The sequence below is a fragment of the Mobula hypostoma genome, chromosome 1, assembly GCF_963921235.1.
Source record: "Mobula hypostoma chromosome 1, sMobHyp1.1, whole genome shotgun sequence".
In the NCBI taxonomy this organism is placed as follows: Eukaryota; Metazoa; Chordata; class Chondrichthyes; order Myliobatiformes; family Myliobatidae; genus Mobula; species Mobula hypostoma.
The window spans coordinates 43,673,052-43,689,255 of record NC_086097.1 but is presented as its reverse complement, the minus strand read 5'-3'; the positions used below and the strand labels follow the sequence as shown (position 1 = coordinate 43,689,255).

Below are 16,204 nucleotides of genomic sequence, written 5' to 3'. Positions count from 1 at the left end.
AGAGGTGAAATGTCATATTTTGCCAGGACTTGTACAATAAATGGGGGGGTTTTGAGGAAGATTGTTGAACAGACATACCTAAGAGTATAGGTACAAATTTTCCTGTAGGTGATGACATAAGCAGTCAAGATAGTGGATAAGACTTTTGGCAGACTTGCATTCTTGGTCACATCATTAAGTACAGGAGATAGGGTGTTATGTTGCAACTGCACAAGTCGTGCTGAGGCCACATTTAGAAATTGTGTGTAGTTCTTGTCGCGCAGCTATAGTTGGGTTGTCATTAAGATGGAAAGGGTGCAGCCAAGCTTCACAAAGATGTTACTGAGATTGGAGGGTTTGAGTTATAAGGTCAGGCTGGGATATTTTACCTGAAATGTGGGAGACTGAGGGGTGACCTTGTAGAACTTTATAAGATCACGAGTGAATGGATAGATGAGGTGAATACACAAAGTCTTTCTCCAGAGGTAGAAATGTATAAAAATGGAAGATATAGATTTAAAATGGGAGTGAGGAAATGTGGGGAAATATTTAAATAGGACCTGAAGGTAAGCTTTTCTGCACATAATTGTGATTACATGGAACAAGCTTCCAGCGGTAGAGCAGTGACAATGTTTGAAAGGTATTTCATCAGGAATATGGGCAGGAAAAGGGTCAAACACAGGCAAATGAAACCAGGTTGGATAGGCATCTTGGTTAGCATGAATGCATTGGTCTGAAAGATCCTTTTCCATGTTGTAATTCCACCTCTGCAATAACTTAGTTATTTTTGGATATCATGCATCGACTGATGTGGTACCATAAGGAGCAGTGCTTGCCTCCGTGTATTCAGAATGAGGTTCACTGTCCCTGATGTATATTGTGAAATTTATTTTGTAGCAGCAATATGATGTAAGATTTTTTTTTTAAAAATAGTATAAGTTACAATATTTTTAAAAATTGCAAAAGTGCAATTAATGTGCAAGGTTATGTTTGTGGACCATTCAAGGAATGGTCAACTGTCTACTTCCCAAGTTCCTCTAGCAATTATTCATTTATTCCCTATCCCAGCATCTTCAAGCTTTTGTGTCTCAGGGCACATTGCCTCTTGTTTTGGTCTCCTTAATTGATGGATATTATTTAAGATGGTGGATAATTTTCTAGAAACAAAACGTGTCAAGGGATATGAAGATGATCAGGCATGATTGTATCAAATGGCAGAGTAAGTTTGAAAGCAAATTGGTCCTGTGTTAGTGCCAAAGCTGTGAAATGTTATCTCTTGTAGTAATCACCCTTATCCCACCATCCTTTGTGCAACGACCTGTCGAATGCTATTTGGAAACCCAAATACATCACACCAGGGGTCCCCAACCTTTTTTGCACTGCGGACCGGTTTAATATTGACAATATTCTTGCGGACCGGGGGTGAGGGATGGGTAGGGTTGCCAACGGACAAGAGTAGCAGTCGAATACGTTGTGTTTACCCCGAGAAAGACTACCATGACCATGAAGCCTTGCGCGAACACCTGTGTGTGCATGTGTGTAGGTGTGCACGTGTAGAAAATTTTTTTTTTTCCTACAGATCGTTTTTGGCAATTCTGTTCAGGCACATATTTTCCCCATATGAACATATAAAATCATTGCAACACACCAATATCGCTGAATCAGTGGGAGCCCTGGGCTTGTTTCCCTGCAACGAGACGGTGCCATCGAGGAGTGATGGGAGACAGCGATACTCAAAGGGGGTTCCTTATGTCCAATCTATTCCGCAATTTAGTATTCATTGCAGAAAACGCCGCTTCGCAGAAATATGTCGGAAATGGAAGCAACGTTTTCAGTGCTTTTGTGGCTGTCACAGTATATTCAGCCTTGACTTTGATCCAGAATGCCGGCAGAGATGTTATGTCAAACATACTTTTCTGCCCACCGTCATTTGCAAGCTCAAGGAGTTGATCTCCTTCCCGTGCTGACATGGATGACGCGTGGGTAATGACCTCGCGTGCGTTCAAGCTCAACAGTGGGCGTGACGGAATGAGGAAAGGTGCAGCTGACTCATATTGCCAAATCATATCATTTCCTCGCGGACGGTAGCACATGCTTTGCGGCCCGGTACCGGTCCACGGCCTAGTGGTTGGGGACCGCTGCGTTACACCAGTAAATCCTGTTTAATACATCCTAAAGATACTTGCAAATCTTTTGAACAAAATTTCCCTTCAAAAAGCCCCATTGTCTCTCTTTGATTTACAATTTTCTAAAATTCCTTCTGTTATTTCTGCATGCTAACATATCACCTTCCTACTGGTCCTCAGTGTATACAGCCATTTAACTATAATCGTTGCAAATTAGAATTAGTTCTTTGGAATGAATCTTCTTGTAAGTGAAATTTGACAATTAATAATGTAGTAAATTTAAACACGATTCTTTTCAGACAGTAGAAAATCTCAAAATTCAGTTCTAACCTAAATAATTTAGTTGTTTCTTATTATTGGTCATACATTGGACATTTAGTTGTTATTCACTCAAATTCAACATAGAACTACTCCATTAATTTATTTTGACTGTAAATCTAATTGGAACAGCTTGCTTTCATACTAAAGGTTAGTATGCAGCTGTAAACAATTAAGCAAAAGTATTTTGGTCAACAGGCAGACCATAGTCTGAGGATCTTTTGAGGTGTAGACAAGAAGCCAGTCTGATCTCGTACTAGTTAACTTCTTAGCACTAGAAAAATTATTTTCCTGTATTTCAAAAATGGCTTTTAAACCTTCAGCACCATAAACCTAATCCTCTATTGATCAACAGCTGAAGGCAAAAAAAAGGGAGGGAGTAAAGTTGGTGGACAAGTTGCCATAAGATACTTCGGTTAATTAACAGTTACCATTTCACTTGGAAATGATGCATAACACAGGTCCACTACAAAAATAATTATACACAAATTAATCATGTTAGTTTTACATTTGGTGGCCTCTTTATTAGGTACACCTGTTCATTAATGCAGGTTGTAATCAGCCAATCGTGGCAGCAACTCGATGCATAAAAGTGTGCAGACATGGTCAAGAGGTTCAATTGTTGTTCAGACCAAACATCAGAATGGGTAAGAAATGTGATCTAAGTGATTTTGATAGTGGAATGATTATTAGTACTAGGCAGAGTGGTTTGAGTATCTCAGAAACTGCTTATCTCCTGGGATTTTTACACATGGTAATCTCTAGAGTTTACAGAGAATGGTGCGAAAAACAAAAACAAAATCCAATAAGTGGCAGTTCTGTGGATGCCCTGTAAATTCTAAAGGAGAATGGCCAGACTTGTTCAAACTGACAGAAAGATGACAGTAACTCAAATGGACTTGGAAGAGTGAGAGGTTTGCGTAGTTTCAGTGTTGGTGATTTGAATGAAGAGGGAAGATGCGGTGTAAACAGCTCAGGCCCTGGCAATGGACAACAGTAGGGTGGAAGAGTCAGCCGCTGCTTTGGTCAGGAAATATCTGAGCCACAAGGTACACAGAATGGTGTAGAGAGAGAAAACAGAGCTGAAAGGGAGAGTGAGCAAGGAAAAGAAGAGGAAAATCCTGGCCGGGGTGGGGGGGGGGTCAGAGAAAGTGAGGAATGAGGGAGAGGCAGGGGGTTGGAGGAATTTGAAGAAGCCAAATGGGGTAGAATGTGGGGAAGAGTGAGAAGATGGAAGATATGAGGGCACAGCCCTGGGGAGGGTGGGGGTTGGAGAGAGGGGTACTGTGCTGTGTCAGGAAAAGGAGGGAGGGGACATGCCAAGGAATAAGGAAGCTAGAGAGGGCTGGGGGAAGGGGAATTGGAAGGGGTGGCTGTGAGGGAGAGGAGAGTCAGAGAACATGGGTGAGGTGGTTGGAGGATTTTGGAGGCTGGGTGGGTGGTTGGGGATTGGGTGTTCAAGGGTGGTGAAGGGGTACAATGGAGTGCGGGGTGTGGGTAGAGGGAGTTTAAGGGGCTCTTGGGCAATGGGGAGTAAAGGGCATTCCAGATGGAGTGGGGTGGGTTAGGGGAGTAGGTGAGGGGATAGGAAGTTCTGAAAGGGAGGTTTCTGGGAGTGGTAAGTAGATACAGGGGAAGGAGGTTCTGGGAAAGTTGGGCAGTTGAAGGAGACAGGATTCTGGGAGGGGTGGAAAGGAGAGAATGGGTGGTAGTGTTGAAGTTGTCCAGGTAGGCGTGTGGGGAGGGAGTTGCTGGGGCTCAGTTAGAGATTAGGGGTAGTGGACTGCCCAAGGAGCTGGTGGGAGGGGCTCTGATGGACAGAATGGGAAGGCAGTGTCATGGTTAAGAGGGGGCCAAGTACAAGTCTGGGATGGTTAGGTTGCCAGGGGTCAGGGTTTGTAATACAATGGGTTTTGGTTGCAGGATTGAGATAGGAACAAATTGACAGTGATAAGGATGAGTTAAGGATAGAGTAATTGCAGAGAATCAGTGTGTGCACAGAATGAAAGAACATTTCAAATGTCAATAGAGTAGAAGCTCTTGGTTGTTCTTGCATACAAATCATCGAATATTAATGTGTAGATACTGCAAGTAAGAAAAACAAATGGTCCCTCTGAGAAAATTTAAATATTAGCATAAAGTTGTTTTAGTGCTATTGTGCCCTAGTTGGGGTGCACTTGGAAAATTATGTTCTGGTCTGCTCTTCCTAAATAAAAGAAACATAATGATGCTTCTCCTGTTTAATTTAGAGGACAGGGAACTATCCTAATGAGAAATTAAGTAACTTGGCCCAGTACACTCTCAAATATAGAGAAATGAGACCTAATCTCACTGAGGCATGAAAATTTGCTGATGTCTGACCGTACAGTTGGTTATTCTGGTTGGGGTGTTTCATACAGAAGGCAGGAGAATGGAGTTGAGAGGAATAATAAATCAGGCATGATGAAATGGCAGAGCAGACTCGATGGGCCAAATGGCCTATTTCAGCTCCTGTGTCTTAGGGTCTTACAACCATATGTTACAACAGTGGTGTGCAGAAGTGCATGTCTGAGCGCACAACAAGCTGAACCTAGAGGAGGATGGCCTACAGCAGCAGAAGACCACAAACATTCTCAGTGGACTCTGATTGTATATATAGAATATAATGCAGTATAATGTGATCTTTGTCATCTATTAATACCAATATTATTAATAATTTTCTTTTCAGTTGGTGTATGAATTTTTCTTGAGGTTTCTGGAGTCTGCTGATTTTCAACCAAATATAGCAAAGAAGTACATTGACCAGAAATTTGTAATGCAGGTAAGAGAAATAATGCACCAAGCTTATTTTATTTTTTTTATTTGTCCTGAATGGCTTTCTAGTTGGCATCTCTTAATTTTTGTGGTATTAAAGTTTTGCTAAACAAATTGGATCATCATGATCAGCATTATTTTCCATAATTTTTAGTGCTAATTCATGGTGGTTATCAGAACAAGATAAAATAATTTTTATGTATCAGCTCTACGGGGCTGTAGTATGAACTTGTATCAAACCTGTTAATGGGGTCTATAGATGCAAGGTGTGAATGATCCCTGTAGCAATGCCTTAAGTGTGTTGTCAGGTCACATTGCCAATAAGCAAATTTAACAAGTTGACAGCAAATGTTAGGATATGATATATTGACTAGAATTTTCTCATTTTTTAAATTTTAAGTTTGAAGCTATAAAAAGGACTTGTAATGTTTGCCTACAGCACTACATTTTAAAAAAAATAGTTCATTTATTTAGGTTCTTTGAGAACACTTATTAACAGATTCCAGAATAGATGCACGTTTGTTTTTCTGTATTATGCTTTAAGAGCCTTCAAGCAGTTTGGGCATCACAAATGAAGTAATGATTATTATATTAGAAAATGAGCTGGTGGTTTTGAAAATAGCAGATTTGAGTCTCATTCTTTCCTTTTCCATAATTATTTGTATACCCCACAATTCTTTAAAACCCACCTATAACAAATGATTATGATATGATTATTTTTACTGCCTAATGAAGCAGCAAATGGCATTTTACAGCCTGAGAGCAAGGAGATGTGACATTGCAAGAGCATGTGAAATCGGATGATGTGTTTTGAAATCCTTGCAGATCTGGTGTGCACACCAGTTGGCATTGGCCTCACTCTGCTTATGTTTTTGTGTCATTTGTGAGTGAGCACTGGATATTTAGTGATAACAGTAAATAAATGTAATTCAGTGACTTAGTGAATATTTTTCATTTGTCTTTTTAAATTTTAATTACCTTGGAAAAGGTTTTCTTAAATGCTTCGTTTATTTCCGTCTGTGTCTGTTATACTTTTATTAGTAAAACAATGAATACACATAAATCAGTAACAGGACTCATCCTTTTTCCTTAAAATCTATAATTATTGTTACTAATTCATTAATGAAGTCTGCTCAATATCAATGTAGCACTCGAGAAAATGACTTAGAATTTTATTGCCAATTTAGCTGAAAAAGGTTTACTACCTCTGTATGTAGCATCTACTAGCTCAGTTTGAGTAAAGGCATGGTCTCAGAACATTTATTTAGAAGCATATTGCAATAAATCTTGTGTAAAATATTACGAGATACTTGATAAGAATGGCTTGGAGAGGTCTTAATGAACTCCTGTAATCTTTTATTCTGCCTTGCTAGTCTATTCAACATTGGAAAATATTTTTTGATCAACTACTTATTAAGGAAGTTAAAGTGCTTCCATGTGCCCAGAGATCCAAATCCTCTAAGCCCACTCTAGGTTAAATGGGCAATGGTCTTACTGAATTCTAAGAATGCTTTTTTAAACTTAATTAAAGGACATCAGAGATACTGTTTACTTTTGCCAAACAGATTGCTCTACAATAGAAATTCTCACTCTTATCTAGCCAGGAAGGTGCTCAATAAGGTTTAATACATCTTCCCCTATTTCAACAGCTATTAGAACTGTTTGACAGTGAAGATCCACGTGAAAGAGATTTTTTGAAAACAACCCTTCATCGCATCTATGGAAAATTCTTGGGCCTGCGGGCTTATATCCGAAAACAAATCAATAATATATTTTATAGGTACGTGTGTTTAAAAAGTAATTATCAATTTGGATGTTTTTAATTGATGTGGAATCTAGTGTGTTGTAATAGAGATGGTGGTGTCATCACCCAGACCTGTCAAATAAATGGGCGCAGGTTTTGATAGTGCTGTTGTTGGTGGGTGCATCCAAAGTCTTCCAGTTGTATAAAAGGCACTTCAGAATTGCAAAGAAGTGCTTGAGTTTCTCAAAGCACACCTTCAACAGTACTATACAGGACATGCCTGTTCCGCATTCATGCACCCTAAGTATTTTTCCACCATGTTGTCGTCAAGGTAAAATATTCCCAGCATTTGCACACCAAGATTTCAGCAGCCATTCCCAAGCACAGGTCAGTGAAGTAATTCTCAGCTTGCACACCAGCTATTGAATTATTAGTGAAGTAAGTTTAACCATTGTAAGCACGCTGTACTTTTATTCTGATTAAGCGCCTGCAGAGACTATTCAATTCTCTTATCATTGAGGCAAAACATGTAGATGTTCAATGCAAAACAAGTGAGAAATTACTTTGAAAAGGGCAATTAGAAGAGAAAAAAGAAACAAATTCAATCAGTTTGCGATTTACTATTTCATTTTAAAATTTTAACAGCTTGCTTTTAAGATAATCACGTTGACAATTTGGGTCTGCGTTCTACCACGGACATTTCCTCTGTTTTCTCCACCCCACTTCTGCATCACCTGTTCTTCACTTCTCCAGTTCTGTTGAAGAGTACTTGATCTGAAGTGTTAGCTCTTTCCCGATGGATGTTGCTTGATCTGCAAACATATTGTGATTGTCTGCTATTATTGAACAATAACTATTTATAGTTTGGTGACTTACCTTGTCATAACAACAACCTCTCACTCAACCAAGGAAATAAATATAGACTTCAGGTTAAGAAAACCAGAGGTCCATAATGCAGTCTCATTGTAGAATCAGAGATGGAGAGTGTAGGCAACATTAAATTCCTAGAGGTGCTATTATTTCAGAGGATTTGTATTGGGCCCAGCACACGTGCAATTATGAAGAAAGCATGGCAGCACCTCCACTTCCTTAGGAGTTGGCGGACATCTAAAAGTTTGACAAACTAGTACAGATATGTAGTGGAGAGTACATTAACTGGCTGCATCACAGTCTGGTATGAAAACACCCAATACATATGAATGGAAAATTCAATTAAAAAAAATAGTGGATACAGCTCAGTCCATCATGGGTAAAGCTCTTCCAAGCATTGAGAGTTATTTTTCTGAAATTTAAGGTGTATTAATGGATTGGATTGTGCTTAACAAGCTCTCTTGTCATTCTGTATGGTAACCTCATTGCCACACTTACCTCCTGCAGTCACCTGCTGTCTTCTGCAAAGCGTAGTGAGCAACTAGGCTGCAAACAATGGAAAGTTTGGCCCAGCCCACAGACAGTTTTGATGATCTTTTGACATTTTATAATCTCATGACCTTTTCATTGCTTCGAAATGTCTCACTATTAAGTGAGACATGAAGATTTTTAAATTAATTTGTAAACGAACCCATTTATTGATTGAAAGTAACAACAATAAGATATTTAACACAAAACCCTGTTATATAAGGAAAACAAATCTATCATGAGGGAAAAAGTAAGTTCTAAATGAAAGTAAGCAATCCATGCAAATGCATGGGTGGGGTTAAGCTGAGGGGCACGTTTGGAGTGTATCTAGCCTCTTGCATCAGCAAATAATGAAGCCCTTGCCCTGGACCCATGGTATGTCTACAGAAGAGTCAGGTGCTTGTGCATTATGCTACCTTCCTAATTTGGTATCAAGCACCCTGGAACTAGTGCGCAAAGCTGTGCGTTCCAGTCCATACGCTTTGTTTTGTACCATATTAGATTTACCTCAATCTCTGGGTTGGAAATGAAGTTCTATGAGCACAAGCACTCAGTAACCATGCTTGCATAATTCAGCATTATTCTGCTTTTGGATTTAGTTGATTAATGCTGTAAGTAACCATAAATCTATTTATAATCACTTCTTTATCCTAGGTTTATTTATGAAACAGAACACCACAATGGTATCGCGGAACTGTTGGAGATTTTGGGAAGGTGAGTGGTTGCTATTTTTGTAAGTGCTTTGGAGATCTAAGATTTTTGTTGTTGGGATGGCCATGAATTTCACATTTTGAAATAGTAATATTTTGGAACTGCAATATTATCACCATTGCACTGTGGAACAGTGCATGGTTTAGCCATTCTGATCTGAGCAGATTTTTAAATAGGTCTGTGGTATATGTAGAGGAAGTGTAACTAGGTTGCAGGTACTGTTTCAGTTCCATGTGGTAACTCATTTGATGCGTCTTGTGATGTGTCTTATTACTCCAGTGGGTGTTTGCACTTACAAAAATCATGTTCTACATTCTGTGCTAGTACAGATAAGATCTTAAAATAATATGAACAAAATTGATTAAAAGCTCCAAGTAATTATATTTAATCCAGAATTATCCAGGATCTGTGAGGCTCATCGTTTTCTCAGAAAACTCTCAATCTTGTGTTCTGAGTGATTTTAGATCGTGCAAGTTTTTAAACCTGTAAAGTCCTCCATTTCAAGTGGAAGATGAATCTTTCAAGGTTCATAGGGTATTTCAAAACCAAATTTCCTAACATTTCAACAATGCTTTTCTTAAATGTGTATGTGTACTTTCGTTAGGAAATAATAGGGTGTAACTGGGGTTCATTTTTTTTTGGCGGGGGGTGTGAATTGGTCTTTTGCCTTTATGGTTTTTCTTACTGTTTAGAAAAATTAATTAATTTCAGACCCTTTTTTTTAAAAGAGAAATCTTAAAAGTTTTGCTTAAGGGCATTAGATACGTTCAGATTTTTTGAGCAATGTTACTTAAGGTGTTGCATTCTTCATAATCTGTCAATTGTTATAATAATTCATTCTGCTCCAATCATATAATATGTATTTAAAACTAATCTTCAGGTATTTTAGAGCTTCCATTAAGTCTTTATTTCTTGTCATGCATGCAAGGAATTGCGTATCATTTTCAAAATACTGTTAAATGTACCTGCAGCTGTGGAAAGTATATGGCAAAGTCTTGCTGAAAGGGCTCATTGCAAAACATTTCACCAATAGGACCAGTTAGTCCTGACGAAGGGTCTCGGCCTGAAACGTCGACTGCGCCTCTTCCTGTAGATGCTGCTTGGCCTGCTGCGTTCACCAGCAACTTTGATATATGTTGCTTGAATTTCCAGCATCTGCAGAATTCCTGTTGTTTATGTGTGTTGCTTGAATTTCCAGCATCTGCAGAATTCCTGTTGTTTGTCACCAGTAGGTTCACCTGCTTTGTTCAGAATCATCCACATTTGCACCATTGCCCAAACAAATGCAGTAACGACATTGCACTCTCCCTCATGGTTTCTTTTTGTAGCCTGTCCTGCTTCAGATGCTAAGGCTGAATCTTAATTCTGTGTTATGTTGTTTGGGTGCTTTGAAATTTGATAGGTAATTTTGCCAACAAGTAATCTTTGAAATTTATAAGTTTGGCCATGTTTACGGAGGATACAAAGATCGGAGGAGGGGCAGATAGTTTTGAGGAAGCAAGGAGGCTGCATAAGGGCTCAGACAGATTAGGAGAATGGCCAAAGAAGTGGCAGATGGAATATCGTCTTGGGAAGTATACGGTCATGCACTTTGGTAGAAGGAGTAAAAGCATTGACTTTTCTGAACGGGAAGAGAATTCAAAAATCTGAGGTGCAAAGGGACTTGGGAGTCTACATGCAGGATTCCCTAAAGATTAATGTGCAGGTTGAGTCAGTGGGGAGGAAGGCAAATGGAATGTTAGCACTCATTTCGAGAGGACTAAAATATAAAAGCAAGGATGTAATGCTGAGGCTTTATAAGGCACTTCAGAGGCCTCACTTGGGGTATTGTGAGCAGTTTTGGGCCCCGTCTCTAAGAAAGGATGAGAAAAGTTCACGAAAATGATTATGGAAATGAAAGAACATTTAAGGAGCGTTTGATGACTGGGCCTGTACTCACTGGAGTTTAGAAAAGTGAGGGGGATCTCATTGAAACCTATTGAATATTTAAAAAGCCTATATAGAGTGGTCCTACACTCTCCCACTGTAGGAAATATTCTGTTCATGTTCAGAGAGTACAGTCTTAGAATAAAAAGATGTCCCTTCAAATAGCATTCAGGGGAATTGTCTTAGCCAGGGGTGGTGAATCTGTGGAATTCATTGTGACAGATGTCTGTGTAGGCTAAGTCGGGTATATTTAAAGCAGAGGTTCTTGATTAGTAAGAGTGTTAGAAGTTACAGGGCGAATGCAGAAGAATAAGGTTGAGAGGGATAATGAATTAGTCACAAGGGAACGGCAGAGCAGACCCGATGGGCTGTATTGTCTAATTCTTGTAGTGATAAGTAGAATGGATGAGGAGGAACTAGTGACTGTGGTTAGTTTCTGGAAAGCTTTTAATAAGGTCACACCCAAAAAAAATTATTTAACAAGGTTGGAGCACATGGAATTGATGGTACTCAACTGACGATGGGATTGGTAATTGTATAGAAAGCAATGAATGTTGGCCAGCTTGTAGGTCCCATGGGAATTGGTGTTTGAGGCCCCAGCTATTCACAATCTCAGTGATTTGACTGTCATATTTCCAAGTTTGTTGATAGTAAACTAGGTGAGACTGTAAGTGGAAAAGATTCTTCAAAGTAATATAGGAAACCTGATTGGTGGGCAAGAACAAGACAGATAGAATATAATCTGAAAAAATGCAAGATCTTCCACTTTGATATACGTAATCAATGCAGAACATTTGTTAAATGGCAAGAGACTGACAGCAACAATTACACACAGGTGCCTTGGAAGTGCTGTGAATATTCAGGGCTGGCAGGTTTAATTTACAAGAAGAGATTAAGCAGGCTAGGAGGATATGAGGGGATCTCTTAAACTAGCATATTTCTTAAGTGGTTCTGTAGGCTAAATGGAGGGAGGATGTTTCTCCTGACTGAGAAGCCCACAGTCGTGGGGTACTGTTTGAGTATTAGCGCCAGTTCAGACTTGGATGAGGAAAATGATGTCACTCAGAGGGTGGCTAACTTTGTAATTCTTTACTCTGCTCGGCTGTAAAAATTCAGTCATCGTGTTCATTCCAAAGATCCAGTATGAATCATGATAGTGCTGTAAAAGGTAGAAGATCAGCCATGATCTTGATGAATTATAGAGTGACTTAGAAAGAAAGAGGAGTAGGCCATCTAGCCATCTGTCTTGTATTATGTTTTCTCTGCTTCTGAAAAATACCTTTCTTTGTTTGAAGACACTGCATTTTTCATGCATGTGAATTCTAAATAAGTGCTAGCAGATACAGTGTTCTAACTAGTGACAATAAACCAGCACCTTAAATAAAATACTTGGTGCTCCTTCATTATTGAAACTGTCATGGTTGGCTATTAAGAGAAGATTATTTCATGTAATAGTTATGAAGAGTTTTCAGTTAGTAAATAAAGTAATTATTTTTATCTACAGGAAAAGATTACTTGTATGCACTAATGTAGATATGTGAATATCAGGTAATTGCTGCCATCTGCTGTTCTTGCATACCTAAGCTGGTGCACTTCTGAAAGTAATGTAATTAGCAAAACAGCATTTTGAAATGATTTGAAGTGAAAGGCCATATATAAATGCAGTCATGTGAACAGATTAATATTAAATAATATTTTTGCATTGAGGATTAATTCTTTCATAACAAGTATCAACAACACCATATTGTAGAGGTGGTAACTAATATCTATTGTTGCATATAGGAATTTCCTGAACTTTACCAAATGTTACTTAGTAGTTTGCCAATTGCTATAACACAATTCTGACAGCTGGCTACTAGATTTTAACTGTACTGAGTTGAGGTCTGAAGAATTCGTAAGATGCACCGGCGAGCAACGCGGCCAATGGCAATGTCCTGCAGACAATTCATGAAACTACTACTGTTACTACTGCTTTCAAATATTCTATTACTGAGTAGCATGTGATTAGAACCTGTGTTATACATTTTGATTATGTGTTTTTGAGCCAATTGAACGATCTTCCGCTTTGCTGTCTCCAAGGGAGTTCAGTGAGGTTTGAAGTGGAGTTTGCAGCCTGGAGTCAGGGCATGAAGCCATGATCAACTCCATTGCTTCTGTCCGGTTTAGACATTGAGCAAGATTGAAATCAATGAGGATAAGAGCAGAGGACAGGCGGGTGTTCAGCGCCATCAGCAGTCTTCCTCTCCCTCATTAGCTGCAGTCAGAGGAAAGTGTAGAGTCTTGGGATCCATGTTCCAAGGATTGATCAGAGAGGCTGCGGACCTGTTTTGGAGGGCTTTGAGGTTTATGTTGCATGTGTTTCTGGATTTTGGTTACTCTACGTTTGCTGTTTCTGAGCAGTTTGAACAGGGTGATCAGTGCAGACTCAGGAGCTTCGGCAAAGAATAGCCCTGTGGTCTGCAGTGGGCTAGCGGCATGACGCTGAACTGAACTAAACTTAAACCTTGCAACATGGATCCCAGTGGTGTGAGTCCTAACACTTCTATATCACCTTATTGATGGCAGCAGTGAGAAGAGAGCATGACCTGGGTGGTGGAGGTCCCCGATAATGGATGCTGCTTACCTGTGACAGTACTTGGTGGGAGAGCTTTACCTGTGATGGACTAGACCGTATTCACTACTACTTGTAGCATTTTCCATTAAAGAGCTTTTGTGTTTCCATACTAGGTTGTGATGCAGCCAGTCAATATACTCTCCACCACAGAACTACAAAAGTTTGTCAAAATTTTAGATGTCATGCTGAATCTTAACAGACTCCTAAAGAAGTAGAGGCGTTGCGGTACTTTCTTCGTAATTGCGCTTATATGCTGAGCCGGTACAAGTCCTTTTGAAATGATGACACCGAGGAACTTAAAGTTGCTAACCCTCTCTGCCTCTGATCTCCCAGTGAGAACTGGCTCATGGGCTTGTGGATTCCTCCTCCTGAAGTCAGTAACCAGCTGCTTGGTCTTGCTGACATTGAGTAAAAGGTTGTTGTTGTGGCACCACTCAACTATTAAATAATCTAATATTCTCTACTTGAGCAACGTCACCAGAAAAATAAGTGATTTTGTAGCTTTCTGAACATTCATATCCTACAGGAAAGATCTCACTCTAGATTTTTTTTTGGGGGGGGAGCAGTTAGATGTTTCAAGCACAAGTGCTTTCCCATTGTTATCAGTCTAGAAACCAGACTTATAATTTTGTTGTGATATTAAAAGGAGAAATATAATCTGAAGCTAACAACAGTCTTTACTCCGGGAAAGGGGAACTAAAAATTGAGCATATTTGCACATGACACCCAAGGCCATCAAAGTTTGCAGCATGATCTTTACTAGCTGGGAAAATAGATTGAAAAATGGCAGGTGAAATTTAACACAGGCAAGTGTAAGGTGTTGCACTTTAAATGGACAAACCAGGGTATCACATATACAGTGAATGGTAACGCTGTGCGGTGGAATAAAGAGACCTGGGAAAACAGGTTTATAATTTCTAGAAAGTGGCATCATGGGTAAATAGTGTAAATTTTATCAATTTATATTTTACTACACTGAGGTAGTGAAATTATTTTACAGTCCTTTCAAACTCCTAGCTCCTATCTTCCCTTCTCTACTAAAATATATTCTTAGTGCAAATTATGTTTGTCATATAAATCTGGCAGAAGAATTAAATGCATGAGTACTTTTATTCATGCTGTCTGATTTTTATTAGAAACAAGTTCAAAAATCTTAAGTTCATGACTCCTGCTGAAGGGTTTCGGCCTGAAACATTACTTACTTTTTTCCATAGATGCTGTCTGACCTGCTGAGTTCCTCCAGCATTCTGTGTGTGTTGCTCAGATTTCCAACATCTGCAGATTTTCTCTTGTTTCAGTTCATGATAGCTTCTTGAGCCATCTCACTTAAAAGAGCATGCTGGACCAAGTAGTTGTTTTATTTTGTTGATGTATGAAGTAACTACCTGCACAGCCCTTTATCCTTACTGAGTTCTGTGCCTTTTCTGTTCATTTGTAAAACAATTAGAATTGTCTGGAATGGTGAGCATTATCTTTGCCCCAAACAACAGTAGTAGGTGAAAATATAAACAGCTGAACTGGTTTTGTAGCTGTGCTTGAATTTCAGTACTGATGGGACTTGCATTTTGTGTCCAACTTTTTCTCCATTTTCATTGGAACAGCCTAATTATTACTTGATTTTGAGAAATTCCACAGGCAATCTAGTAATAAGCAGCTCTTTTTGTTTCAACTAGTCAAAGTCAAGTTGTTCAATTAATTGATTTTTTTTCTTTTTCTTTTCAGTATAATTAATGGATTTGCTTTGCCATTAAAAGAAGAGCATAAAGTTTTCCTTCTGAAAGTATTGCTACCACTTCACAAAGTAAAATCTCTTAGTGTCTATCATCCACAGGTAATTTGAAATTTAGATAATTACTCAAATATAGATGTTTTAAAATATGAGGCAGTAATATATTAAGTCATTAATTCCACATTGGATTAACACACAAACAAATCAGTTTATTTATTCTGGCAAGTTATATAGTGCAATATGTTGTGTAATGTTGCATTAACCTGTTTTTCTATGAAAGTATGAGAAAGAACCTGTTAATATTGATTCCTAAATGCAACCATGACACAATTTTTTTAATCTTACTCTTCATGATAGCTCAGTGTGCATGCAACTGACTATTGAACCTACCATTTGTGATATTTTTTATAGCTTTTTTTATTTTGTTATATTTTGTTTATGTAATGCATGAGGATTTTAGACAGTACTATTCTACGCGATAGTGTAGCAATTTGCGCAATGCCATTACAGCGGCAGCAACCCAGGGTCAATTCTGCCGCTGTCTTTCAAGTTTATAATTTGATTAATTGTTTCTTTCACAACCTTTAACCAAATTTCAGAAAAAAATTCTTTATTTGAGTTTGTACACTCTCCCTGTGACCACATGGGTTTGCTCCAGTTTTCTCCTGAATTCCAGATACCTGCAGATTCGTAGGTTACTTGGTCACACCTAGGATAATTCATCATCCCTTATCAATTAGCTGTTAGTTTGCTACTAGTAGTTTGCTATCAGTGGGCACGTGGCCAAGTGGTTAAGTCATTGGACTAGCTACCTGAAGGTCGTGAGTTCAAGCCCCAGCTGAGGGAACATGTTGTGTCCCTGAGCA

General features: G+C 38.9%; 1 protein-coding gene across 5 annotated transcripts in view; it reads left to right on the top strand.

Moving 5' to 3' along the window:
• Positions 1-16,204, top strand: part of ppp2r5ca (protein phosphatase 2, regulatory subunit B', gamma a) — a 159,958-nt gene that overhangs the window by 88,411 nt on the left and 55,343 nt on the right. For all 5 annotated transcript variants that reach the window (XM_063047310.1, XM_063047303.1, XM_063047316.1 and 2 more), the window contains 4 exons: positions 5,131-5,223; positions 6,866-6,996; positions 9,013-9,072; positions 15,332-15,440. In XM_063047310.1, the coding sequence (XP_062903380.1) occupies positions 5,131-5,223; positions 6,866-6,996; positions 9,013-9,072; positions 15,332-15,440 (393 nt within the window). The remainder of the gene's footprint in view (positions 1-5,130; positions 5,224-6,865; positions 6,997-9,012; positions 9,073-15,331; positions 15,441-16,204) is intronic.